This window comes from Arvicanthis niloticus, chromosome 20 (genome assembly GCF_011762505.2).
Source record: "Arvicanthis niloticus isolate mArvNil1 chromosome 20, mArvNil1.pat.X, whole genome shotgun sequence".
Classification (NCBI taxonomy): domain Eukaryota; kingdom Metazoa; phylum Chordata; class Mammalia; order Rodentia; family Muridae; genus Arvicanthis; species Arvicanthis niloticus.
The window spans coordinates 26,612,657-26,639,238 of record NC_047677.1 but is presented as its reverse complement, the minus strand read 5'-3'; the positions used below and the strand labels follow the sequence as shown (position 1 = coordinate 26,639,238).

General features: G+C 41.4%; 1 protein-coding gene across 1 annotated transcript in view; it reads left to right on the top strand.

Annotated features, from left to right (window-relative positions):
- The window catches only part of Sgpl1 (sphingosine-1-phosphate lyase 1), a 44,876-nt gene that overhangs the window by 15,685 nt on the left and 2,609 nt on the right, over window positions 1–26,582 (top strand). The window contains exons 3-14 of the mRNA XM_034524219.2: window positions 3,088–3,253; window positions 9,093–9,160; window positions 12,504–12,651; window positions 14,466–14,542; window positions 16,032–16,160; window positions 20,250–20,338; window positions 21,650–21,755; window positions 22,285–22,383; window positions 23,180–23,329; window positions 24,461–24,699; window positions 25,118–25,264; window positions 26,033–26,153. Coding sequence (XP_034380110.1) covers window positions 3,088–3,253; window positions 9,093–9,160; window positions 12,504–12,651; window positions 14,466–14,542; window positions 16,032–16,160; window positions 20,250–20,338; window positions 21,650–21,755; window positions 22,285–22,383; window positions 23,180–23,329; window positions 24,461–24,699; window positions 25,118–25,264; window positions 26,033–26,153 — 1,539 coding nt within the window. The remainder of the gene's footprint in view (window positions 1–3,087; window positions 3,254–9,092; window positions 9,161–12,503; window positions 12,652–14,465; window positions 14,543–16,031; window positions 16,161–20,249; window positions 20,339–21,649; window positions 21,756–22,284; window positions 22,384–23,179; window positions 23,330–24,460; window positions 24,700–25,117; window positions 25,265–26,032; window positions 26,154–26,582) is intronic.

Here is a 26,582-nt window from a genome sequence, read left to right as displayed (position 1 = left end):
ATATACAACTTTTAAATTATAAACAGAAAGTTCTTGAGGTACCATTGAATGTAAAGTGTTAAGTAATTTGCCCAGGGACACTAATCATTGAAAGAAGACTGGAAAGGGGTTGTAGCTCAGTGATAGAGTCTATGCCTAGTATGCAAGAAGACCTTGGTTCAGTCCCCAAAATTGCAATAGCAACAGAGAGAGGGAAGGGGTTGAATAATGAGTTAGGAAATTTAGGCTTCTGGCCTTTTATTCTGTTCCAAACCTGTCTATAGGAGCATAAGCACATCATTTCAAACCCTTGGGGCCCTTGCTTGTAAAGTCAGAATGTTTATGTTGTCCTTGATCACTAAGGCTCCCTTTAGCTCCTAGATTCTCTGTTGGAGTGTTGCATCAGGACCCAACTTGGGGCTTGTTCTGTTTTCAAGACCCAAAGGAGCTGCCTTTTTTCCCAAGGAGATAATACTAGGCTATTCCACAGAACTGTTCAATGGGCTGTCTTTGTGGTGAGGTGCTTCTTCGTAGGGGAATGAGCTTGTTGTTTGTAGTAACCAAAAGAGGACATTAGGATGAAGCCAAAAGTAATTTCCACGGTCACTTAGTTGCCTACACAAAAAAACTTGTCATGACCTGTTTTACTTTGTTATTATTCTATCTTTGGAGATAGGGAATTTACAGAACTCCAGGATTCCCATTGTCTTCCTGAGAACCAATACAGTTGGGCCTAGAGAGATAACCAAGGGCTAAGAGCACTTATAGAGAGCCCTTGTTCAGTTCCCAGTACCCACATTGGGTGGTTTTTAACCACTAGTAACTTGTGATATCTCTGGCTTTTTCAGGCACTTACACTCAAATGTATGTACATGAAAATTAAAAATAATTTCAAAAAGAATTGTCACAGTCACCAAGAAAATATGTTCTTTCAGAATTTAATTTTGTAATTGAGTTAATGAGTACTGTATTCATACTATATTTAAGGCTTTTGAACATTTGTTTTTTATTTCCTGGTTTTTTGCTTTGTCTCTAATATTCTGTTATTTTTTCATTCATTGTCATGAAGAATTGGCCTTTGATGTCATCTTTGAATCATTAAAATGTAATTTCTATGTGAATTAGGAATTAGTACCACCACTTACAGCATACTGTTTAACTATGTGCTTTGATCACAGCTTTGACCTGAGTCTTCTCTGGTAGAAATCAGAGCATCCCTTTGATGGTGACAGACTCCTGGTCTTCCCCAATTTTTGCTGGGGTTGCCATTGCTTTGTCGGATTGATGTTGTTGATAGCAACAGTGGACTCTGTGGAATAGCCACCTGTTGTAGATAAGCAGTTTCCATGGGTCACCCTCAGGGAACCTAAAACTTGTCTAATGTTAATTGCCTATTATTAATCCAATTACTAAAGGTATTTCTTTAGTGTGTTTGAGATGCTGTAGCATAATGCATTTAAACAGAGTGGCTTTTAAACACCAAAACCTTATTTCTCTGACAGTTATGGAGGCTCGGAAGTCTGAGGATCAAGGCAGTATAAACTGAGGGCCGACTTCTAGAAGGTGGCACTCAAAAGAGAGTTCCTAAAAGGGGTACTTAAACAGTGTCTGTCTGCTGCGACCTCACTTAGAAGGAGCAAGCTCATTCTCTGAGGTCTGTCTTTTGTAAGGGGACCAATTGTATTCATGGAGATTCCTCTGTGACTTTATAACCTCTGAGGGTTTTACCTCCTGATAACACTCAAGGATTTGATCTCAGCAGAAATTGTGGGGGAATGTAAGCATTTAGTTCATAGCAGCTTCAAGAAAGACTTGTTGGCCGGGCGGTGGTGGCGCACGCCTTTAATCCCAGCAATTGGAAGGCAGAGGCAGGCGGATTTCTGAGTTCTAGGCCAGCCTGGTCTACAGAGTGAGTTCCAGGACAGCCAGGACTACACAGAGAAACCCTGTCTCGAAAAACAAAAACAAACAAACAAAAAAGACTTGCTAATTACCCATTCTATTTGTGAGGTTTGTGTTCTTAATAATAAATACCCAAGAGGAACAGATCTCAAGTCAGTACCATCTTTTTTTTTTCTTTTCAAAACATCCTCTTACTACTTTAGCTTTCTTTTGCTTGTAGTCTTACCATCATAATTAATGGTATACCACTTAACAGATCTCTCAAACTTGAATTGAAAGTTTGGAATCATTTGAATTATTCTCAATCCATAAATTCTCATAGCCAAAAATGTACTGTTCTTGTTTCCTTTCTGTTATTATGATAAAACACTGACCAAAAGCATCTTAGGAAAGAAAAGAATTTATTTGGCTTACACTTCCAAGTCATAGTCTGCTGTTGATGGAAGTTAGGGCCTGAACTTGAAACAGAAGCCATGGAGGAGTACGCTTGCTGGCTTACTCACAGACTCAAGTTTAGCTAGCCCAATGCATACACTAGCCCCTTTCTATACATTTTCCTCTAAAGACTTTTGTCATTTATGTATGGATGCATAAAATGTATACACAGAAGTATAGGGGCTGGAGAGATGGCCCCTATTAATTTTTACATTTTCAGATTGTTGGCTAAAAAGAATATTTTGTGATACAGCAGTTACATAAAGTCAGATTTCAGCGTGCATGTAGTTAAACGTTGTAGGAATCTTAGCACACTGTATACACAGCACCAGAGGTGAGTAGGTGTAATAGAATCAGTTCATAGCACCCCAAATAGTCACACAGAGCTATTCTGTTTATAGCTAGAATAGAGAAGGGGGAAACTCAAAGAGAGTAGAGAGAAAATGGCACTCACATTGAGAATTGGTCACAGAGAGGAACTGTCAGGAATACCAGCACTGAGATAAAGGTGATGGCTCACAGGAACTTGATTTAGATTAGTCCTCTTATTTTACAAATTAAGCAGATCAACATTGTGTCAAAGTCTGCCTGGCACTGTCAGATGGGAGCGACTGGTGTATAAACTTTGAGGCCTGTAGAAGATGATAAGATTATTGCTGAGGTGGAGCCATCATCAGTAACAGCTTTGCCCTTGAAAAATGAGAATTGAACAAACCAAGAACAGACTTCCTTTCTCTGAATGTAATGTTTCTGTTTTTTTTATATTTCTAGAAGGACTTCGAACCTTATTTGGAGATTTTGGAAGCATATTCCACAAAAGCCAAGAATTATGTGAATGGGTATTGCACCAAATACGAGCCCTGGCAGCTCATTGCATGGAGTGTCCTGTGTACTTTACTGATAGTCTGGGTGTATGAGCTTATCTTCCAGCCAGAGAGTAAGTATCCTACCACTTCTATAAAGGTAGACTGGAGTCTCATTTATGGCTGGTGGGTTGGAAGCATCTCTTTTGGTTTGGTTCTGCCTTTTAAAATCTATTTAGATGGGAAATAGACCCTGATTTATGAACTGTGAAATTCTGTTAGGACTTTTGGGTAACTGTTACTATTTATGGTTTTGTGATTTTTTTTTTTTTCATTTGTAGTTTAGGTAAAAACTTCTTAGATATTAGTTACTATAAAGATTCACAGATGTCTCAGAATGTTCGTACATATCTTTCAGTACTAGTTTTTTCCTAGAGCATAACTGTGTTATTTGAGATTTCCAGAGTAGAAATGTATTGCTTTCATTTGTGGCCTTCCTTTTGATTAAAGAGTAGGAGTAAGCCACCACTCGGCTGCCAAGTGGCCTCTAGGATGTCTGCGTTAAGTAACGCATGGCTCTTCTTCCTTTGGAGCTAACTTCTGCCAAGGGACAGTAGTACTGACTTGTCAGATGGACTTGGGAAGAAGAACACAGTTTCTCAGGGGCTGCTGAGGAGGAAATACTGGGTCAGTGACTGGCTTACACCCTTCCTAAGGTGTAAACAGCTCTTGCACACCTATCTCTTCCCTGCCTACACCTCTAGGTGACTGTGATCATGACTCTGTGAGTTATTTTCTCCCCACAGGCAGTGCTTGGGAAGCTGTTTGATTATATTGATATCTAAATAGTAGATGTTAGCATTGGCTATTTTGTGCCACTCCCTGGCTTTTCCCCCACACTGCTGGTATCTTGAGTAACTTCCTTGGGAGAAGAATTAAATAACTGAAGAAAAATCTAACCATTTTTTATTTGTTTGATATTTCTGAATTGCTTCACTTTCTTGGTGGCATCATCTGTTGGGAGCACTTTAACTATTTTTTCTGCTTTACTTTCTGTTTTCCCACGAACTAGATGGTTTTTATTTTTGGCGCGGTGTCTGTATCGGGGGTGTGGTGGGGTATGGTGAAAGGTGAGATGGGTTTTCTCTGTGTATTCTTGGCTATCCTGGTGCTCACTAGCTCTGTAGACCAGGCTGGCCTCAAACTCTAAGAACCACTTGCCTCTGCCTGCCAGGCACTGGGATTAAAGGTGTATGCCACCACCACCAGGTGGTTTTTATCTTTTTTTTTTTTAAATGTATCTTTCTTTATTTTATGTGCATTGGTGTTCTGTCAGCATGTATGTGTATGTGAGAGTATGAGATCTTGGAGTTACAGACAGTTGTGACAGCCCAGAGGCAAGTTCCACTTCTTTAGACCTTTTTAATTAAAGTGGAAACGAGACGTGACTGTTCTGTCTCAAATTATAGTTCTCACTGCACCTTTAAAACAGGGCCTTCAGTTTCTGTTCCTCATCCTTGCCTGATTTTCTCCTACACTGTTGACGAGACTGGCCTTTCATTTCAGTTCATGGTTAATATGTGGCTATAGCCTTAGTAGCCTGTTCTGGTGTGCTCCTTACCCAGGAAGTGTTTGATTCAGTGAATGAGGAGCCCAACGGACATATCTTTTTTTTTTTTTTTTTTTTTTTTAATAATTTTTAATTTATGTTCTTTTTTTTATTGTATGAGTAGTCTGTCTGTATGTACATCTGGATATCAGAAGAGGGCATCAGACCCCTTTACAGATAGTTGTAAGCTACCATGTGGTTGCTAGGAATTGAACTCAGTACCTCTGGAAGATCAGCCAGCACTCTTAAACTCTGAGCCATCTCACCAGCCCCCATGGCGGACATATCTATTTATTCGTTTATATTCTCTATCTCTCCCTCCTCTCCTTTCCTCCCAACCTCCCCTTCCCCATGTCATTGTCCTTGTCTTGTTTTGTTTCAACTTGGGATAGAGTCTCACTGTGTAGACCAGGCTTGCTTATAGCTTGCAGTGGTACTCCTGTCCGTGCCTCTTGAATGCTAAGATGTGCAGATGTGTATCTCCATGTCTGGCTTTTTTTTTTTTTTTTTTAAAACTATGATAGTACATATATATGTAAAAAATGTATGTTGTCTTTTAAAACTTACTTTATATTTTATGTGTTAGGGTGTTTTACCCATACATATACATATGTCTGTGCACCACGTTCATGCCTTATGTTACTCTTTCAAGCTTGGGAGGGAACATGCTGGGATCAAACATTGGGCCTTGTGCATGCCAGGGAAGTACTCTCTCACTGAACTGTACTTCAGTCTCTCATTTTACTCATTTTAAAGTATTCAGTATAGTAGTATTCACATTTAATTAATATTCACATTGTTATGTAGTCTCTATCTCCAGAATATTCTCTTTAGTTCAAATTGAACTTCAACAGATAAACAGTTCCTGAGCCAGGCATGGTGGTGCAACTTTGAACTCCTATCCCTTGGAAAGGAGGATTGTAAGTTTGAGGCCAGCCTGCCTGGACTATATTGACTATGTCTCAAACCCAGAAAACATCAAAGTCTCCATTTCTTATTTTTTCTAAGCCCTAAAATCACCATTCTGGGTACTTTCCATTTTAAGATTGTATATTAGCCCGGTGGTGGAGGCGCACGCCTTTAATCCCAGCGCTTGGGAGGCAGAGGCAGGCGGATTTCTGAGTTCGAGGCCAGCCTGGTCTACAGAGTGAGTTCCAGGACAGCCAGAACTACACAGAGAAACCCTGTCTTGAAAAACCAAAAAAAAAAAAAAAAAAAAATTGTATATTTATAAAACCAGACTAACATTAGAGCTGCTGACATTCTTACTTCTTTGTTAAAATTAGTATTAACTTTCAGTATTTACTTTAAATTAAAATTTTATTTAACTGGAAATATTATTTAGAACATGTTGTTTTGAAGTGTGTATGTGTTGCATGATGGTCAAGCTGAGCTAGTTAACATTTATTACCTCTGTGTTTTCATAGTTAGTTAGTTGTCAGATGGTTGTGCCATCAAGTTTGCTGAACTTACAGCAGAAACACAATCATCTTGGGTGCTGGGGCCTGCTTGCTTCCTGACTCTGAGCCGTCCATCTGAAAACTACCAAAACCATTATATTAGTAGGGTGTTCTATTTGAGTCTTTGTTGGTTGAACCCCGAGTCATTTTAGCTTGTAATATATATTTTTATTAAAAAGGAGCCTGTGCTCACCATAGGAAACTTTTATACAATATGAATAAGCCACTGAGACCAATTAACCTATTGCTACTAGAGTATACCAATTAGTATACTAATATTAGTCAGAGTTCCTAGAGGAACTAGACCAATAAAATGAATTCATATTATGAAAGATTCATTAGATTGGCTTATGTGGTAGGGAGTGAGTAGATGTAGTAATAATGACTGTCTTTGCATTGGAAAGCTGAGACTCTAGTAGCTGCTCAGTCTGGAGCTGGGTCTTCAGTAGTCCCAGTCTTGGGCTCACAGCCTGCCTACGGGATTCATGAGAGCCATTGGCCTTAGTACACTGTAGAAGGCCAAAGACTCTAGGTTCCAGTGACTGAAAAGGATTGGCAAAAGGAGCAGGTCTGTCTTTCCCTAGACACCCACTCTAGAAAGGTTCTTCTCCCGAACTTAATCCTGCCAAAAGGATTTGACTCCACAAGTAACATGTTGAAAGAAAATGTTGATTAATTAATTAATTAATTAATTAATGCATATATTTATTTAGAATAAGAGTCTCACGTAGCCTTGGCTGGCCTGGAACTCACTCTGTGGACCAAATTAGCCTAGAATTCACAGAGTTTGTCCACCTATTCTTCCTCCCAAGCACTAGGATTAAAAGCATGTGCCACCATATTCAGAAGGAAAATTTAAAATCTTTATTTATAATGGAGGCATGTATGTATGGGTATATACATGATGTGTGTATGTTGCCAGAGCACGCATATAGTCAGAGGACAACTTGGGTGTCAGTTCCTACTTTCTACCTTTATCTAGGTTCCTGAAATTGAACTCAGGTAGTCAGACAGCAAGTCTGACCATCTTGCTGGCTCAGAAGAATTTTTAATACAGAAAAAAGGGTATTGTTAATTCATGTAAAAAGATTTAGTTCTATATTACAGTGTCTAGAAGAAAATATTCTGAAAACAAAATAGTGCCCACAAATGAGTGACTTTAGTCTCTTTTCTTGTTGCTTTATCATAGTCTGGGTCTCAGTGGTTCTGTCACCAGCTATCTTAGCTAGGGTTTCCTTTGCTGTGAAGAGACATTGTATGGCAGCTCTTATAAAGAAAAACATTAATTGGGGCTGGCTTACAGTTTCAAAAGATTAGTCCATTATCATCATGGGATGAAGCATGGTAGCATACAGGCAGACATGGTGCTGGAGAAGAAGCTAAGAGTTATATGCCTTGATTCACAGGCAGCAGGAGACTGTGCCATGTTGGACATAGTTTAAGCCTAAGAGACCTCAAAGCCCACCCCACAACGACACCCAGCAAGGCCATGCCTCTTGATAATGCCATTCCCTGTGGGCCAAACATTCAAACACGAGTCTGTGAGGCCATTCCTATTGAAACCACCACAGCAGAACTTATAGTGTTGGTAGGATGCAAGAGTAGAAGGCCAGTGCTACCTACCTAAGCAAGCACAGTGAAGCAAGGATGCAGGCAGGCCTTGATGTGTACCAGCTGAGGGAGTAGACACACCTGTGTGTCATCATGTCAGGAGTTGCTCTACCCAGACCCCTTAGGAATGCAGCAAAGTTCTTACTCAGTTCATGCTTCAGAGAACAGTTGGTCTGGGGTCTTCTAGGCTGACCTGGATAATAAAACAATCTCTACAGTGCATTTAAGGCAGTGTGGAGTTGCAGGAGTCCTGGACTACTCTCTCACTGCTCTGAGCTCTGCCTTGAACAAGTTCTAATTCTCGGATCCAAGGTTGCCTTTTATGCCTGCCATCCCAGCCTTAAAATGCTACTGCCAGGATCAGTGGAGGTGTATTCAGTATGAATGCACAAGTGTCTTTCCAGCTTGTTGATTTATAATTACTGTAGTTAACAGAAGCAGAATTCTTTGTTCTTTGTAACTGCCTGAAAGTGGACTCTTATATGAATGATTTTCAGACTCCTTTTAGGTCTGGAAAATGTTATCTGGGTCAGTGTTGTTTGTCAGACCTGCGTTTTGGGGATAAAAAGACATCTGGACATTTGGAAACCTTGGGAAGGTTATAAACCTCTGGAATATGTGTGTCATTTGACTGGCAATTCTGCTTCTGGGTGTTTATTCTATGGATATACTTTTATAGTATGTTTTAAAATCTTATTTTTAGCATGGTTTAACAACAAAAATTAAGATGAGCCTATGTGTCCTTCAGTCAAGAGAGGGTTAAATAGATTATGAAACTTTACTTTAATGGAATGAATGCAAGTGTGCATCCACACTGGCATATACATGAACATGGGCACACATCTACTCTTACCTTATGCACTCAGACAACAATGAATGAGGAAATACTAATCTTTATACTGATTTCTGAGTAGAAAAACAAGGTCTAGTACAGTACTAGCCTATACTACCTCTTCAGTAAAAGGGAGAAATAAATGAGAGTTTATGTTTGTTGTTACTAGTAAATACATCAAACTCTGGAAGTGTATGCTGGAAACAAAAGTAAGGGCAGGATGAGATCTGAGTGGAAGGAAATGAGGGTGAAGAAACATTACTGCATGTGTCTATTTACTGAAAAGTTGGGCCACATAACTTTATTACTCAAAAATTAAACGTTTTTATAAAAAAATTGAAAGAAACTCTCCCTCTGGAGGAAGTGAAGTTGTAAGAGGCATGGAATGATTGCTGTCTGTTAACTGGTAGGTTATATCCATGGAATTTCATGTGACTAACAGAACTATTTGTTTCTTGTAGGTTTATGGTCTCGGTTTAAAAATAAATTATTTAAGCTTATAAGGAAGATGCCATTTATTGGACGTAAGGTAGGTACAATCTGTTTCCCTGTTTGGTGTGTATATCTTTTCCCCCTGTTGCTAGATTAGTATTCTCAAAAGAGGGGAATGATTTTTGTCTACCAGACTTGGGAATTTGACATTGTTTGGGAACTTGTTAGGTTGTGACAACTCTGACAGCAGGCTCCTGGAGTCTATGGGCAGAATGCGGGCTGCTATAAAACACTTACTATGGGCATAGTATGGACTGCCCTGCAGTAGATAGGACTTAAAAGGTTGGAAAGGCTAAGGCTTAGTTAGCACTGTCTCCAACATATTTGGCCAAAGGAGAGATGAGAAATCTGCTAAGGAATAACTTGAAATAGAAAATCCATCTGAAGTCTTACTGTGCTTTACAACAATATTTGGCTGAACTGAATTTAGATACCCATCTTGGGATTAAATCATGGGTTGGCAGACTTTCTGTGAAGAGCCAGATAGGAAACATTTTTGTCTACTCTGGGTCCACGCAAGAGGAGCATAGGTAAGGAATGAACCTGCCAGTTCCAGGGAAACTGTATTCAGAAAAGCAGGTAGGCCTCTGGGAGCAGTTTCCTCATTCCCGGGTTGGAAACATAAGGAGATAATAGCTGCTTTCTTGCTCTTTGCTCCGCTTTACAGCAGAGTTGCTCTCTTCACTGTGTCCCTCTCTGCTATCATACTGGGATAAGATATTTCTCCTTAGGGCTGGGTTCTTTATCAAGGGGGAGATAAGCAGGACAGGCTCCTTGCAAGGTATAAGAAAGGCCTATGAATCCTGCCTGTCTTCAAGGCCCCAGTGCCCTGCTCTGACCTATCTCTCACCTTTTTTCTGGCTTTTCCCAGCTTTACTTACTTTGAGATTTTCCTACACCTTTGAGTCTTCTGGAATCAGGGGTGAGGGGTTGGGGGTGGATTGTGAATGGGGAGGGGAGGGAGGAAGGCTACTGAATAAGATATGATGTGCTGCAAAGGACAGCAGACACTTCCTTAATGTTCCCTGAGATTTTAATATCTCCACCTTTCTCCTTTAATTTTAAGATTTGATTTGACTGATTGATTGGTTGGTTGATTTTTGCAGAGTTGGGAATCAAATCAGGTACCTCTTTACCACTGAGCCCCATTCCCAAAGAAATGTTCCTTCTTTGGTGGTGGTAGTGGTGGTACTGGGGTTTGAATCTGGGACCTCACCGATACTAGGCAGGCACTTGACTGCTAGAGGCTATAAAATGTTTCTTTCGATGAGGTTTGGTGATGGCGATGGTGGTGATAATCTTCAAATGTGGGACCTCGGACATGCTAGCAGGCACTCTACTCCTGAGCTGCATTCCTAGCCCCTTCAAAGTTTTGAGACAAATAAATGCTAAGATTCTAGAACCCATTCTTAACCCATTCTTAAATTTTTCTTTTCTTTTCTTTTTTCTTTTTTTTTTTTTTTAAGGATTTATTTATTTTATGTATAGGTACACTGTTGCTGTCTTCTGACACACCAGAAGAGGGCATTGGATCCCATTACAGATGGTTGTGAGCCACATGTGGTTGCTGGGAATTGAACTCAGGAACTCTGGAAGAGCAGCCAATGCTCTTAACCACTGAGCCACCTCTCCAGCCCTTAAATTTTTGAAATTGTAGAATTGAAGATGCTTAGAGGCCATGTAATCCAATCAAACCTTTATTTTTTTCAGATGCAGGCTCTAAGGCTTAGAGACAGGAAGTTACTGTGTGCATACACATACGCATTTGTGCCTTGTTATTTATTCAACACAGTTATTGAGCACTTCCTCGGTCTTAGTTCTTTTTACTGTTTTGCTAGGGTTACAGTGTTGAAGAGCATCAAGTCCTTCCTTTTATAGAACTTGCATTTTAGTAGAAAAAACAGAAAGCAAACAAACATATAACATTTGCATTTTGAAATAAATGTAATGGAGGCAAGAACTGGGAGTGGCAAGTACTAGTACTTGTTATGATTTTTAATATACTCCTAGTGGAATTTTTTGTGTTTTCTTTCCTTCTTAAAACAACATAATTTATCCTTGAGTACTTGTCTTTCATATTTTTTTCCTGTTGCATGAACACTGTGATGTAGCATGATCTTCTATCTATGACCTTAAAAATGCCTCTGTGTCCATAGCATGCCTCAGCACTGTCCAGTACTTTAGACATTGCTGACTATTTACATGCTTTAAAGGAGTCAGTTTCCTGGGGCTGCACTGAGAGGTGCACATAAGAAGATTCTCTTGTATTCTGATCACCCGTGGCCAGGATTGAGAAAAATGTGAATGGTGGGTGTGATATCTTGGGCTTTACTCTCTGTGGAAACCACAGCACTGTAACCTATAGATAGATTGTAACATACAGCCTTTCTCTCTACACTTGTCACCCAGGAGTCTCAGAAGTAGCATCTCCTGCCATTTGTGTCCATAATTTACTCCTCTTTTGTTTTTCTCCTGAGTACCATTAGTAGATTTTTCTGTCTTTCTTGCTAAAAATAAGCTTTATGAGATGAGGGCTTTTTTTTTTTTTTTTAATAGAAAGAAACAAAACAAATTGTGTACTACAGGGCTTTGTTTGTTTGTTTGTTTGTTTCTTAATGGCTACATCCCTAGCATGTAATAGTTTTTTCAGCAAGTATTTGTTGAGCAAATGTGTAAGTAGATGAATAAAAGAAATTACTCAGAAAGTGTAGTTAAGAGAATGGAAAAGAATCATAGTTGATAAATTACATGGCAGAAAGGACCATAGTTCTCCTAGCATTTGTGGGTCAGATGGGTCAAGCTACCCATAGCCCTTGAGGAGATGAGCATAGTCATCCCGGCAGTCTTGAAGCCTGTATGGGTACCCTGGGAGCTCTGTGGACCTCCATACTTGTGGTTCTTTTCAAATATCTGTTGATGTTACTCATCAATTGCACAACAGTCAGGATCCCCTTTTACTGTAGCTTGGCCTGTTTCATGACTGTCTTTATCAATCACAGTATTGCTGTTGCCAACACAGCAACAGGGATCTAATGTTGCTCTCAGGCCAGGCTGGCTTAAGTCAGTTCAAACCAAGGACAATACAGTGTTAGTGACATCAGCACAGCCCAGAAAAGGGGAAATTTAATGCATCTTTGACTTTCAGAAGGAAAGCTGGCTTTTTAAATTCTAAGAGGTATTGCACACGCTGGCTGGCTAAACAGATAGTGTTCATTTTCCTAAAAAAAAAAAAAAAAAAAAAAAAAAGACGAACCCTTCTAATTTAGTAGCACCTATGTTTGGTTTTAAGCCATTGACTTGGTCTCAGAGATGGCCTTTCTGCTTCTGTATTTCATTTTTTTACCTTCTAGTAAACTTCTTTTTTTTCTTTATCCTTGGAGATTGAACAGCAGTTGAACAAAGCCAAGAAGGATCTTGTCAAGCACATGCCGTTCCTGAAGGTGGACAAAGATTATGTGAAAACTCTGCCTGCTCAGGGTCTGAGCACAGCGGAAGTTCTGGAGAGACTCAAGGAGCACAGCTCCATGGGTAAGCCTTGGCCCAGGGGTGCTGGGCTGCCTCTGTCCTTGTTGGCTAATGTGGGCATAGACCGGGGGTCACTTGGCGCTTACTACACGTACAGGAGGATCCATTCTCTACTTCAAAGACCAGATTTCATATTGTAGATGAAGTACAGACTTATGTCAAAATTATGATATCTGTTTAAAGTCACAGAAGACAGTAAAAACATTGACTGTAATTCTACCATCCAGAGATGAGCACAGAACTGAGAGTGACAGTGCCTGCCTGTAATCTCAGTAGCTGGGAGCCCGGGATGAGAGGATTGCTGCAAGCCCAAGGACAACCTGGGTCATGTAGTAGCAGACCAGCTAGGGCTTATGTAGATGCTCTTTCAAAATATAAGCAAAATTAAAAATCAAAGAGAATGAACACAGGGTAATAGAAGTCAGTGAACAGGGCCTGGAAAGGGCTTAAGTACACTGGCTGTTCTTCCAGAGTCCTGGGATTCAATTCCCAGCACCCACCTGGTGGCTTACAACCATCTGTATTTTTAGTTCTGTAGTTCCAGTTCCCTCCTCTAGTCTCCCTGACAGGAGGCTTGCACGTGTATATACAGACATACACACAGGCTGTCATCCTTCCTTTTTAAATTTTTTAAATATCATAACCCATGCAATACTCTTTGGAAGAGTCAAAGAGCAGGATATGAAACTATGTACCTGTCTGTCTATAGTTACCGCATGGTGCACAGCCATGTCCTATGAGAAAAGAGTGAAAGTCAGACTGGATCCACATGTGGCTGTGGGAAGGAGGGCTTTGCCTATGCATTTGCTGCCCAGCCTTCTGCTCTCATGAGAACTGGAGAGCTCTGCTTTGTAGAGCAGGTGGTTCTGGGTACTTTTCAGTTAGTGTTTCGGTGACACCCCTCTCACAGATCACTTTCAATAGGGTGCAGCCTTGTGGTAGCAAGGACTTGAAGGGCCCATCTCATTCTGTTAGTATAACAGAATGTTTCTGAGACAGCCAGCAGAATTGGCGGGTAACCCTGCTCAGCCTTGTTTCATGGTCACTTCCATGCCTGTGCTTGAATGTTAGTTATGGCACAGGAAGTGGCTCCTGCACTGTTTATTTCCAGGTCTGAAATGATTGTGCTCCTCCACTAGCATGCTTTGTGCTTTAGCTACAGCTCTGGAGGTTGTATGGCAAGATTTTACGGTTGCCTCTTCTATCATCTCTGCTTATAGCAGTTCCTGTGACTTCCTATGACTAGATAGGGCAATGAGGGGAACTACTACAGAAAAAGGTCATATTGAGGACAGGAACTGCATGGAGGCAAAGGGCTGCTTTTATGCTGAGAGAAGGTAGCTGAGGGTGAGGGCGACATTACTGTCTGTCTTCACCGAACCTTGATTCACTTCTATTTTTTCCTACAATTGTTGGCACTAATGAATGACCTTTCATCCCCATTGTTGTTCTTAGTAGAAGAACAGGATTGAGTTTCTACTCAACTCTTTTACTCTTTTTAAAAAACACTTACTTTTAATTATATGTGTCGGTGTGTGTGTATGTGGGAATATGTATATTTGAGTGTAGATGCTTTCAGAAGCCATAAGAAGGCATTGGGTCCCCCCCCTTGAGCTGGAAATACAGGAAGTTGTAAGCTGCCTGCTATGGGTACTAGGAACTGAACTCTGGTCTTCTGCAACAGAATACATGTTCTTAACTCCTGAGCCATATATCTGGTTCCTGAACTTTAGGTTTTTGTCTGTCCTGTCAGTATTAATCCCTATGTCTCCAGTGATGTCTGCTCACTGACAGAGTGACCTTAACTTTCTCTGCAGATGTTTCCTGGCAAGAAGGGAAAGCCTCAGGAGCTGTGTACAGCGGGGAACCGAAGCTCACAGAGCTGCTGGTGCAGGTGAACTCTGGGTGCTTATGTGCATGGGTGCCATTCCTAGTTCATTTAACTAGTTAATCTCATTCTTGTAATAATATTCACTTAATAGAAATTTACTATTGAAATAAAACCGTAGAGATTCAAAAGTTTCTTTTCACTTAAATAGGTAAATGTGTGTAATAGTGTCAAATACATCTTCAGACTTCAGAAAATGTGAAATGTCATTTATATCTCTGGACTTTGCTATGTCCTCTGTATTTCTAGTGAAGGAGCTTACCATTACCAAGCTACATACTGCTTATGTAGACCAGCTGTTTCAAACTCACAGATCTTCCTGCCTCTACCTCCCATGTGCTGGGACTGAAGGTCTGTTCTGCTATGCAGGGCTTCATTTGAGATTTTCAGTGCTACAGCTGATGTTGTTTGATGTGGGAGTCAGGGCAGAACTGACTCTCAGAGCAGACTGCACAAGATGAGCCTGACTTTAGCATGGGATATAGCTGCTTTTGTTTCTAATCAGCCTTAGTTTTGAAGCTCATTTTTCATATGAAATTAAAGTTGTGATTTCTTGGGTCTTGTGTTATGATTGTGTTAGAGGCCCTACTTAGTTGGCATAATATTCATAACTCTAACTTTTCATTAGCTGTAGATGAAGCCCAGGTCCTCAAGCAGTGGGAATGATGTGTCTCTTACATCCCAGCTCCCACCTATCACTTTAGCCATCCCCGTTACTTCCATGTTGACATGGATCTTGCTCTTTCCCATTTCTTTCCCTTCTGTTGCATAGGATGAGTTTCCATTCCTCTCTTCAGGTTCCTCCCATAAACTCCTCTAGAGCACTCAGGATGCTAGCAGTTTTCCCACCAGGGTCCCTTAGCACATGCAGACAGATGAACTCACAGCAGCGGTTGCTTTGTGGCAAACAGACTGTCATTTTCATGTTTAATTATTGCTAGGACCCCATAGGTAGAAATGGCTAGTCCCCTTTGCATTTGAGGAAAATGAGCCTCACAGGGTGGATTTGGCCTGTATAGCTAAAAGTGGCAGGCAAAGGGGCGACTTCAAAGTGATGGCAATTTGGGTTTTTTGTTTGTTTGTTTGTTTTGTTTTGGTTTTGGTTTTTCGAGACAGGGTTTCTCTGTATAGCCCTGGCTGTCCTGGAACTCACTCTGTACACCAGGCTGGCCTCGAACTCAGAAATCTGCCTGCCTCTGCCTCCCAAGTGCTGGGATTAAAAAAGGCGTGCGCCACCACCTCCAGGCAATGACAATTTGTTGATGTTACAGTTTAATACCCCTGTGTTTATATTTTTTCCTTATCATGTTGTAAAATCATTTATTTACATGTCTTGTCTCTTACATTATATTCTGGTCTTTAAGTTGGGGAATATATCATTCCATTTTCCAGTTCTTAACTGTTGGACCCAATAACTGAAAACCTTACTCAGTACATGATTCTTTGTCTTGTTTAGGACAGCAGCCTGTCTTATACCCCTTGCATTTCTTTGCAGGCCTATGGAGAATTCACATGGAGCAATCCACTGCATCCAGACATCTTCCCTGGACTACGGAAGTTAGAGGCAGAAATCGTAAGGATGACGTGTTCCCTCTTCAATGGGGGACCAGACGCCTGCGGATGTGTGAGTGGCTTGTAATAGAGGTTTTAAGATAGAATACAGTTATTGGACTGTTACTGTAATGATCTAGATGAAGTGCAGTTTTAAAATGTTACTTGTACTTATCTTTCAGCCCATATAAAGTTGCTAGGAAAGTTTATTGAACACTGCATTCACCAGACCTTTTGCTGCATCTCTCTGCTTGGCTTTTTCTCTCCATTTTTCTCACCTTCTCATTCATATACTTATTGATTGCCATTTATCCACTCACCTCCCCTCCTCCCCCGTTTCTTTTTTGTTTTTGTTTTGTTTTTTTTTTTTTTTTGGTTTTTGGTTTTTGGTTTTTGGTTTTTCGAGACAGGGTTTCTCTGTATAGCCCTGGCTGTCCTGGAATTCACTCTGTAGACTAGGCTGGCCTCAAACTCAGAAATCTGCCTGCCTCACAAGTGCTGGGATTAAAGGTGTGAGCCACCACTGCCCGGCTTTTCTTGGTATTTTGAGTTAGAGTTTCATAGCCCAGGTTGGCCTCAAACCTGCTTTGTAGCTGAGGATGACCTTGAACTCCTGATCCTCCTGCCTCCCTCTCCCTATTGCTGTGATTGTAGGTGTGTGGTACCACAGCCCTGGCTCTCTGCATTTTCTTCTTTTAAAGTGGGTTTTCTTGACCCCAGTGTCAAGTTTTTAAAATGTACCTTCTTTCACATTAGTGAGGTTTATTTCTTGTACAGTGAAGAGTTTGGGTTTTCTGTAGTTTTTTATTGCACTGTGACCTTGGGCAAACCCCTAGATTGCATACTGTTAGAAGCTTTGGTAGACTGTCTTGCAGAAAATTTGGTTATGTTTTGTTTTAGGGCTTAGATAGTTCTTAATGTTAGTTCAGTAATGGATATAATTGTTTTAATGCTTTGTCAAGGATTTTAGTTGTTTCTTTAGAAATATTAATTAGGGTATTACTGTATGTTCTTGGAAATAGAAGCTCTTGTCATTTTTTTCCCCTTACATAATAGGCCTATATCAATTGAAAGCCCTTTTTCCTCTGAATCTTCTTGCCCTTACATCTTTTTTAGGTTATTCAGGGATTTGCGTGATTCCTTGTATCTCCAACTGTCCAGGCATTGGCCGTACCACACAGCTCTCTTGAGTAGAGCGGCACTGATCTTTCTGTCTTTGTCTTTTTTTTAGTGTTCTTGACATACTTGTTCCTCTGCTGTTGATCTGTTGTCTCATTTTGTTGTTTTCTTGTCTAGCTTTGATGATCTCCTGTTGTATTGAATTGTGATCTTATGATCATGTGCTGGAGCAGTGCTTCTCAACCTGTGGATCTTGATCACCAGAAAACACAGATTTCTGATGGTTTTAGGAACTGAGACGTTGCTCAATAGCAAAGTTATATTTATGAAGTAGCAACAAAAACAAATTTAGGGTTGGGGGTTCTTAAGACCATCAGAAATATGTGTTTTTATACCCAACCCCATGTTTGCAGTAGTCACCCTTTGCTCATCTTGGTTCTTCAATGCTCTGTTTGGGCTGACGCAAGGTAGGCATCTTATCTGCAGGGCTGACTGAAGCTTTGTTCTTCTCTATTAGGATTTCAGGGTCTGTTCTTCTTAAAAGGGGTCACATTTGCTGTTCTGTTTTTCTGTGTTGCTCCTTTGTCTCCATTGGTCATGTCCTCTACATAAAAAGGCAGAGGATAAGGAAATCTCTGTAGTGGAAAGGTATGATCATGATACTACTTATGACTTTCCTGACGACCCTGATTTCCAGAGTTGACTAGGCACTATATTTGGTTGTACCTCTGCATCTGTTATGTGTTACTGTTTGTCTTAGCTAGGGTTTCTATTGCTGTGAAGAGACATCATGACCATGATAACTCTTAGATAAAGAAGAACATTTCATTGGAGCTGACTTACAGTTCAGAGGTTTAGTCCATTATCATGGCAGGAAGCGTGGTAGCGTGCTAGCAGACATGATGCTGTAGAAGCAGCTCAGTTCTACATCTGGATCTGAAGGCATCAGGAAGAGAGAGTGACACTGGGCCTGGCTTGAACATCTGAGTGCCCATTCCAGTGACAAACTTCTTCCAACAAAGCAACAAATACTCCAAGTCCACATCTTCTCTAGAACCACTCCCTGTGAACTATTTTCTTTCAAACCACCATACTGTTTCTTTGCCAGTGCTTGAAATTTGTTGTAGATTTCTCTTTCTTTATCTGGTGGTTATTATTGCAGAGCTGTGGGGTGTTTTGTTTTTTCTTTCTCATTTTATTCAGGTAATGAGTAGTAAGTCTCCCATATCAATACGACCCTAAGGACGTTCGTACTGCTGCAGTTAAACCTTGTTTCTCTCCAGTTATCCTCTTTTTAGTGGTATGGCAGGGACTAGGAGAAAGGATGATGTTTGATCCCAGTCTATTCTTGTGTTTGACTTCTGTCTTAGTTAGGGTTTGCATTGCTGTGAACAGACACTATGACCAAAGGCAACTCTTAAAGGACATTTAATTGGGGCTGGCTTACAGGTTCAGGGGTTCAGTCCATTATCATCAAGGCGGAAGCATGGCAGCATCCAGGCAATCATAGTGTGGAAGAAGCTGAGAGTTCTGTATCTTGTTCTGAAGGCAAACAGGAGAAGACTGTCTCCCAAGTGGCTAGGAGGAGGGTCTTAAAGCCCACCCCCACAGTGACACACTTCCTTCAACAAGGCCACACCTCCAAATAGTGCCATTCCCTGAGCCAAGCATATTCCAACCTCTCCAACTTCTATAGAGAGCTCTCTTTGTTTTTATCTCTCTTCTTAGTCTTTCATTCTTTTCTGTCTGTTTCTGCTTCTCTCTGTGTGTTTCTCTTGATGAGAGCTGGTTTTGGTGAAAAAGCAAGGGTTCACTGTTGAGAGAAGCAAGAAGGCTAGGCCAAATTAAAGTGAAATCTTTAGACTGAAACTAACAGAATTCTCAGGTCCTTTTTTTTTTTTTTTTTTTTTTTTTCTGCTTCAAAATATCTTTCCCTATATTAACTTCATTTTTGTCATTCACAGAGGATTAAAGGGACAAATTCATGTAATAAAAAAATCAGATCACAGTAGAATGTTGACTGGCTTGCATAAATGCAGCCAGGTTCAATCATACCTGAAAAGAAATGTTTCGTGTCCTGAAACGTGTAACTCATAGTGAGAGTTTTTATATATGTTGAAAGGAATTGATAGACATTAGTGACTCGAAGCCTCTGTTTCTTATTCCACAACTAAATTTCTGTCCCGAAGATAGGACATATGATTGTAGATGACTAGGAATTTGGGAATTTTTCTGTTTAAGTCATTTATTGTCAGGCCTTGGTAAGAATGTAAGGCCTGGTAATTCCTCAACTTTCTACACAGCTGTCTTGGAACCTCATGTGACAGCTCGGAGGTCTTAGGCTAGACCACAGGTGTTGTTGCTGATTTGTACAGTTATCTCAGCTATAAGCTGTCTTCTCCAGCATAGAGGTCTGTAAACAAGGGCCCTCTTTCCACATTCCATGAGCTGTTTTAAGGAGGGTGGCCACATGTTTCATGAAAGGCTTCCTGAGTCAATAAATTACTCATTTTCTGAGTTAATCTTCATAACTCTTGACCACTGGGATTCTATACCCAATGGTATTTTTATTCTGTATGCAGATGTTGGGAAAGTTTAGTAGACATTTTTCATCTAAAATTCACAAGGTTTTACTTATCAACAATTGTAATGGGTGACACTGAATGATTGCCCAGGGACTTCAGTTTCCTTTTTGAAAAGAAAAACCCAAGATTGTATGAACCTCACAGATGCTAAATCTAAGATGATATCATGCTGGCTCAGTGCTGTAGCCTTTGGCTTTTTGGGAAATTATTCAAGCTCAGTTACTTAAAGACAGTGAGGTGGTGATAGGGTGTGTTTACTGAATGTCAAGTTGGGTTTCAGAAGTATGAATTGCTGACCCCGTGGCACACCCTGTAATCCCTGAATCACACTGTCTTGAAGATACAGTAGTATCTTCTCTGCCCATGTCTGTTTCTGTATCAAACATTTTTAAGGTCAAAGCAGCCTATGCCTCCTGATACCCACCCCTAACTTACTCTGTCCTCTTTTCTTCACATAGGTGACTTCTGGGGGAACAGAAAGCATCCTGATGGCCTGCAAAGCTTACCGGGACATGGCCTTAGAAAAAGGGATCAAAACTCCAGAAATGTATGTGTGTGTGTGTGTGTGTGTGTGTGTGTGTGTGTCTGTCTGTCTGTCTGTCTGTCTCCCCTCTGATATTGTCTGCTTAGGCAGCACAGTGTAAACTGAGCCCAACCTGTTTCTCTGCTGCTTTTCGTTCTCCTACAATTCCAGTCTTCTTGCCCCTGCCCAGCACCTCTACCTGGTCCCGTCATATCCAGCAGCTGGTTATGAGCTTAAACATGGGGCATATTTTTAGCAAGAGTAGTAATATCTTTTTTCTAGAGGCGAACTAATCTCTGAATCCCGTATTGTTAATTTATCCAGAGCCTAAAGAAGACTGTCTGTGTAGACCATGTCATGTAGTTGAGTGAACATTTCTAAAGTATCTTAGACTACCTCCAGTGCTCCCCAGGAACATTTGCATCTGAGAGTTAGTTCTAGGAAGGAAGAATTTAAAAACAAGGTTTTTGTTTTGTTGTTGAGATTTAGTTATAATGCTTTTTGTATGATTATAATCTTGGTTTTCTAGACTACCTTCTGTATGATGTATTAATATTATACCTCTTGGGCTAATGGGTTCTTTTTTTTTTCCTCCAAGTATAGGTAACTAAGTAGTTTTTGTTTGTTGTATCATCAAACTGTAATCACTTGCCTAGGAGAATAAACCTAGCTGCTGTTAACTTTCTTCACATGTAAACCTTTGATACCTGATACTTAGTGATTGTAAAGATTTTTCTCCCTTAATGAAAACAGTAGTGGTGAGAGAGGAGTAGTGGGGATATCTGTGACTCTGTTGTCTCTTTGAACATTGTTTGAAAACTATTTGTAACCATGTAGGAGAGTCAGATTTTAGTTTTTCATAGTTTAGTGATTGTTCGGGGCTGGCAGACCACTTTGACCTGAGGTTGACTGACTGCTTCTTCTTTCTCCGGGCAGCCTTACTATGCCAGGCAGCCTTACTATCTGCTAGAACAGCATTTTGCTTCTCACAGAGGTCTTCTGGATGATCAGCCCTCCTCAGGAAGTTCTGCCTCATACACCCTCATCCAAACCCTCTGTCTATTGGCTTTTTCCTGTTGGGCCCAATTTATGGTCTGTGTCCTTTTGTGTTTTGAGTTTTCCTTCCTGTTGCAAAAATGATTTCCTAAATAGTGGAGAGAAGTTGTCTATAGACAATCAATGTGCTTCTTTTTGTTTGCACCAAGAAAATACAAACATAATAGTGTGAGGAAAAGTAATCAGACTTATCAGTAACTGGTGACTTAAAGTGCTGCTGAGTTCTCCTGGGTTGTTGTGTTCCACGTTTCATTAGCCCCCTTCTTCTCCATCACCTAGTGTGGCTCCCGAGAGTGCCCACGCCGCATTCGACAAAGCAGCTCATTATTTTGGAATGAAGATTGTACGCGTTGCACAGAACAAGAACATGGAGGTGGATGTGCGGGTGAGTTCTGAAAGGTTCACAGAGCAGGATGTCACCTTTCCATCTGCACACAGATGAGCTCTCTGCTCAGACTAGAGCAGCCAGAGCAGAGACTGAACTGGCAGTGTAACAGGCAGCTGTGTTTCTGAGTACTGCAAGGTGGATGGTCTGGTCCTGATGGTGTCTGCTTTTTACTTTCAGCTCCTTTACTTTCTTTGCTTTGTTTGTAAAATGACTGTGGATGAACTTGCCCCACCATTGAAGCTGTAAGGTTAAGTTTTTGATAAACCGTCTCTGGTAGATTGCGGACTGGGACTCACAGTTCAGTCCTTTATATCCTAGCTCAGTGTGGTTTCTGTTTCCATGGTGTTTGCATAGTGTTGATCTTAGGTACGCTTTTCATGTGGACTTGTGTGTACCCTTCATAGCAGAAGGCAGTCTTCTCCCAGGGTGTAGAGACTCTACGCCAGTGGTCCACATCATCCTCACAGCAAAAGGCATGAGCAGCTCTGACTAAGATTCTTACTTCTCTTAAACTTTAAATCCCTAGGCAATGAAAAGAGCCATCTCCAGGAACACAGCTATGCTGGTCTGTTCTGCTCCACAGTATCCTCATGGTGTGATAGATCCTATCCCTGAAGTGGCTAAGGTGAGAGATTTTGACTGTGCAGATTTGCAGCATGCAGATTAGTACTTGAAAATAGATATGACGATGCAGGGCTTTGTGAGGAGAAAGGTTTTGGTTTTAGGTTTGAACATAGCAGAGAGAGATCGTTAGTGCTTATCAACCCCAAGGCAAGTCCTTGTACCTCTTTTGGGAACCTCTGAAGGTCAGCTTCACTGGGAGAAGGGTAGTACAGGACCCAGGCTGCCTTTAAATAAGGTATTTTTAAATAGTACTGACTCTTAGATTCCTACCAGGAAGTAATGTGCCATTAGGAACAAGCTTACTGTATAATGACTAAAGTAGAACCTTCCCCTCTAGAGGCTGTTAAGTAAGAGCTCTGCTGTTTCTCATGTGATGGTTGGGGGAGCCTGAGATCAGACATACTTAAATTACAAATTACATGGAATATATATTTCAGGTGGACACTTTGAAGAAAAATAAACTTCATTTAAAAATGTCAAAAATAACTATTTGGGACTGTGGGTCAGTTGGTATCGTATGTCCCAGGCATGTGTGAAGTCCTGTGTTTGGTCCTCAGCATCTCATAAAACTGGGCATTGTTGTAGGTACTGCTCATCTGAGGCAGGTGGAGCAGGGAAATTCAAGGTTTCCCATGGGCTTCGTTGTAAGTTCAAGGCCAGGTTGAGATAAATGAGACCCTGTTTTCAAATAAATATAGTCACCTTTTAGTACCTGTGAGGTAGTACAGAGTAGGCCATCTTTCCACTCCTATTCTGCTTAGGATTTATTTATATTTTCATATGTTATTTTTAACTAGCTGGCTGTCAAATATAAAATCCCATTCCATGTCGATGCTTGTCTGGGGGGCTTCCTCATTGTCTTCATGGAGAAAGCAGGGTACCCACTGGAGAAACCGTTTGATTTCCGGGTGAAAGGTGTGACCAGCATTTCAGCAGATACTCATAAGGTGAGCTAAGGGGATTAAATAACCAAGAGCTGACAGTTGGTGATTTGACTGTTCTCTATACAACGAATTGACTAAAGCCTTAGGTCTCCCCCACCCCCACCCCACCCTCCACATTGTCTTAGGGTTTCTGTTGCTTAAAGAGACACTACAACCATAAGAACTCTCATAGAAGAAAGCACTTAATTGGGGCTGGCTTGCAGTTCAGAAGTTTGGTCTATTATTGTTGTGGCAGGAAACATGGTGGCATGCAGGCAGACAGTGTTGGAGAAGTAGCTGAGAGTTCACCTGGATCCAGGCAGACAGTACTGGAGAAGTAGCTAAGAGTTCTACATCTGGATCTGCAGGCAGCTGGAAGATAATGTCACACTAAACCTGACTTGAGCATCTGAGACCTCTAAGCCCACTCCCAGTAACACACTTCCTCCAACAACACTATACCCGCTCCAACAAGGATACATCTCTCAAAAGTGCCACTCCCTGTGGGCCCACAGGGGCCATTTTCATTTAAACCACCACATATAAAGTCTGACTCTTGTTTGTCAGCATGTGGAGGTGACAAGTCATGGAGAAAAGGAGCTCCTGCCTTTCCTTATACTGGGCTGACTTCCCGTCAACTGTCTGGCCCTTGTGCCAAAAGCCTCCGAGGTCTTGAGGTGGTGCTAAGGATTGATTCTGGAGTCCCTGAGCCTATGTGACAATATGTTTATGCTGATGGCAGAGTCCTTTTGGGGAAGGAAACCTGTGTGTTTAGGAGCAACTGACTTCTAGTGTTTGATGTGTCTGTGCCTGCCTAGAATTCCTATCCTCCTTCCTCCACCTCCCACGTGCTAGGACTGTAGGTGTATGCCACTGCGCTCAGCTTCTGAAAGATTTTAAATAAGGAAAGCCAAAGGCTGAGTGAGAGAGGAAACATAGTTTTAGTTGTTCTGTGGATCTCAGATGGCTTACCCCTTACATTGAGAATGTGGAATCCATCCCTCAAGTTCCTTCTGTCTGTCAACACTGTGAAGTATGAGCCTTACCTTATAGGAAGCATCAGAGCTCCCATGAGAAAGCAGCATTACCTGTGTAGTTCTGTGGGCAGAGCTGCCAGATACAGCCACACTCTGACCTCTTTGCTTCTCCCCTCAGTACGGCTATGCTCCCAAAGGTTCATCAGTGGTGCTGTACTCTGACGAGAAGTACAGGAAGTACCAGTTCTTTGTTGCTGCAGATTGGCAAGGTGGCATCTACGCATCTCCAAGCATAGCTGGCTCCCGGCCTGGTGGCATCATTGCAGCCTGTTGGGCCGCCTTGATGCACTTTGGTGAGAACGGCTATGTTGAAGCTACCAAACAGATCATCAAAACTGCTCGCTTCCTCAAGTCAGAGTATGTGTGGAAAATGGGGTTCTGCTTTGTCTCTTGCTTTCTCTCCTAGTTGGCCCAAGGCATCTCTGCCTAGTGGCACACCCTTTGACCACTTACTGTCTCCTGATAGACTGGAATTTAGACCAGCCCCTTACCAAATGGTGTTGGGAGAAGAGAAATGTCCATTCTGTGCTATGACTTAGGAGTGGGGTAGAGTGGGAAAAGCCAATGGTTCTGGATGGAGTTTGGGACTTGGAAAACTCCTGATGTTCTGTCTGGGAGTCTGATCTCTATAAAACCCACCTATCCCAGCCTAGCCTCTTTGGTGTAAGAGACAAGTCACGTCCCGGTAGAGTAGGCTGTGATCATCAACTGAGATAAGGACTGATGGAATGGATGTGCTCAATTTCTGCATTTCCTTTTTTGTTTTGTTTTTTAGACTGGAAAACATCAAAAACATCTTTATTTTTGGAAATCCTCAATTGTCAATTCTTGCTCTGGGATCCAATGATTTTGACATCTACCGACTATCTAATATGATGTCTGCTAAAGGGTGGAATTTTAACTACTTGCAGTTCCCAAAAGGGTAATGCCTAAAGCCCCTCCCTTCATTTTATGACCTGAAGAGCTGAGGTACAAGGTAACCTGGTCCTTAGCTTCTAGAGCCCAGCACATTGGTAGCAACTGGAATTGATAGAACAATGTGGTTTGCTTGAAGCTCAGGTAGAACAGGTTCTTCTCTGTTCTTTCTGTGGCCTCTGTATTCTGTGATCTATCTTGTCTATACCTATCAGCTTGCTTTTCTCAGATACCATTGATGTGTGTTGATGTTGCCTCAAAGCCCTCTAAAGAGTTTCTGATCATGCAGGCCTGACGTACCCTTCGATATGCTTTTCTGACTTAATATTTCACTCCAGCTAGATGGGTCTGTACCCATCTACAGCCTGCTTTCCAACTGCATCCTTCCCCAGGGTGAATTAGGGTTTCTTAAGAGCATTGAGGTCCCTCAGGACTCCAGCTCTATGGTTTTCTCCCCACCAGGGCTTACTCTCTAAGATGAAAACCTCTTACCCTTCATTGCTCACACATAATCTAAGTAGCCACCATTGACAGTTTTTGGGGGTGGAGTCAGGACAGACAGCTAGCTGTGTTCATTTTGTTAAGATGGTTCTTGTTCATGCCAAAAATAAAGTCCTGATCTCCTGGAGTAAAAATCCATAGATTTGAGAGCCTGACTCCCAGGACTGGAAATAGTAGCAGTATGGAGAGTCAGCCAGTGCATCCCTCCATTGGAGTGGCTTTATTTTAGGGTTTCTTTCTTTCTCAAGGTCTGTCCCTCTCTCTTCTCCCATAGCATTCATTTCTGCATTACATCAGTACATACTCGGAAGCGAGTGGCAATCCAGTTCCTAAAGGATATCCGGGAATCAGTCACACAAATCATGAAGAATCCTAAAGCTAAGACCACAGGAATGGTAAGAAGCCCAGGGGGCTAGAGGGATGGCTCAGTGGTTAAGAGCACTGACTGCTCTTACAGAGGTCCTGAGTTCAATTCCCAGCAACCACATGGTGGCTCACAGCCATCTGTAATGGGATCTCAAGCCCTGTTCTGAAGACAGCTACCGTGTACTCACATATATTAAATGAACAAATAAATCTTAAAAAAAAAAAAATACCAGGGCATCCCAGCTTAGAAACATGAGGAGTAGTGTGGGAGCCTGTCATACTGGTTCCTGCTCTGGGCTTGTGAGGCATCTCAGGTGAGATAGAATGCAGGAGCTGCTGAACAGAAGCAGGGTTGCTCTCATTCTGTGTTTGAAAAGAAACTTTTGACACAGAAAAGGAGATGAACACTCTGGATTTTTTTTTTTTTTTTTTAAAGAAGACAGTAAATCTCAGAGTAG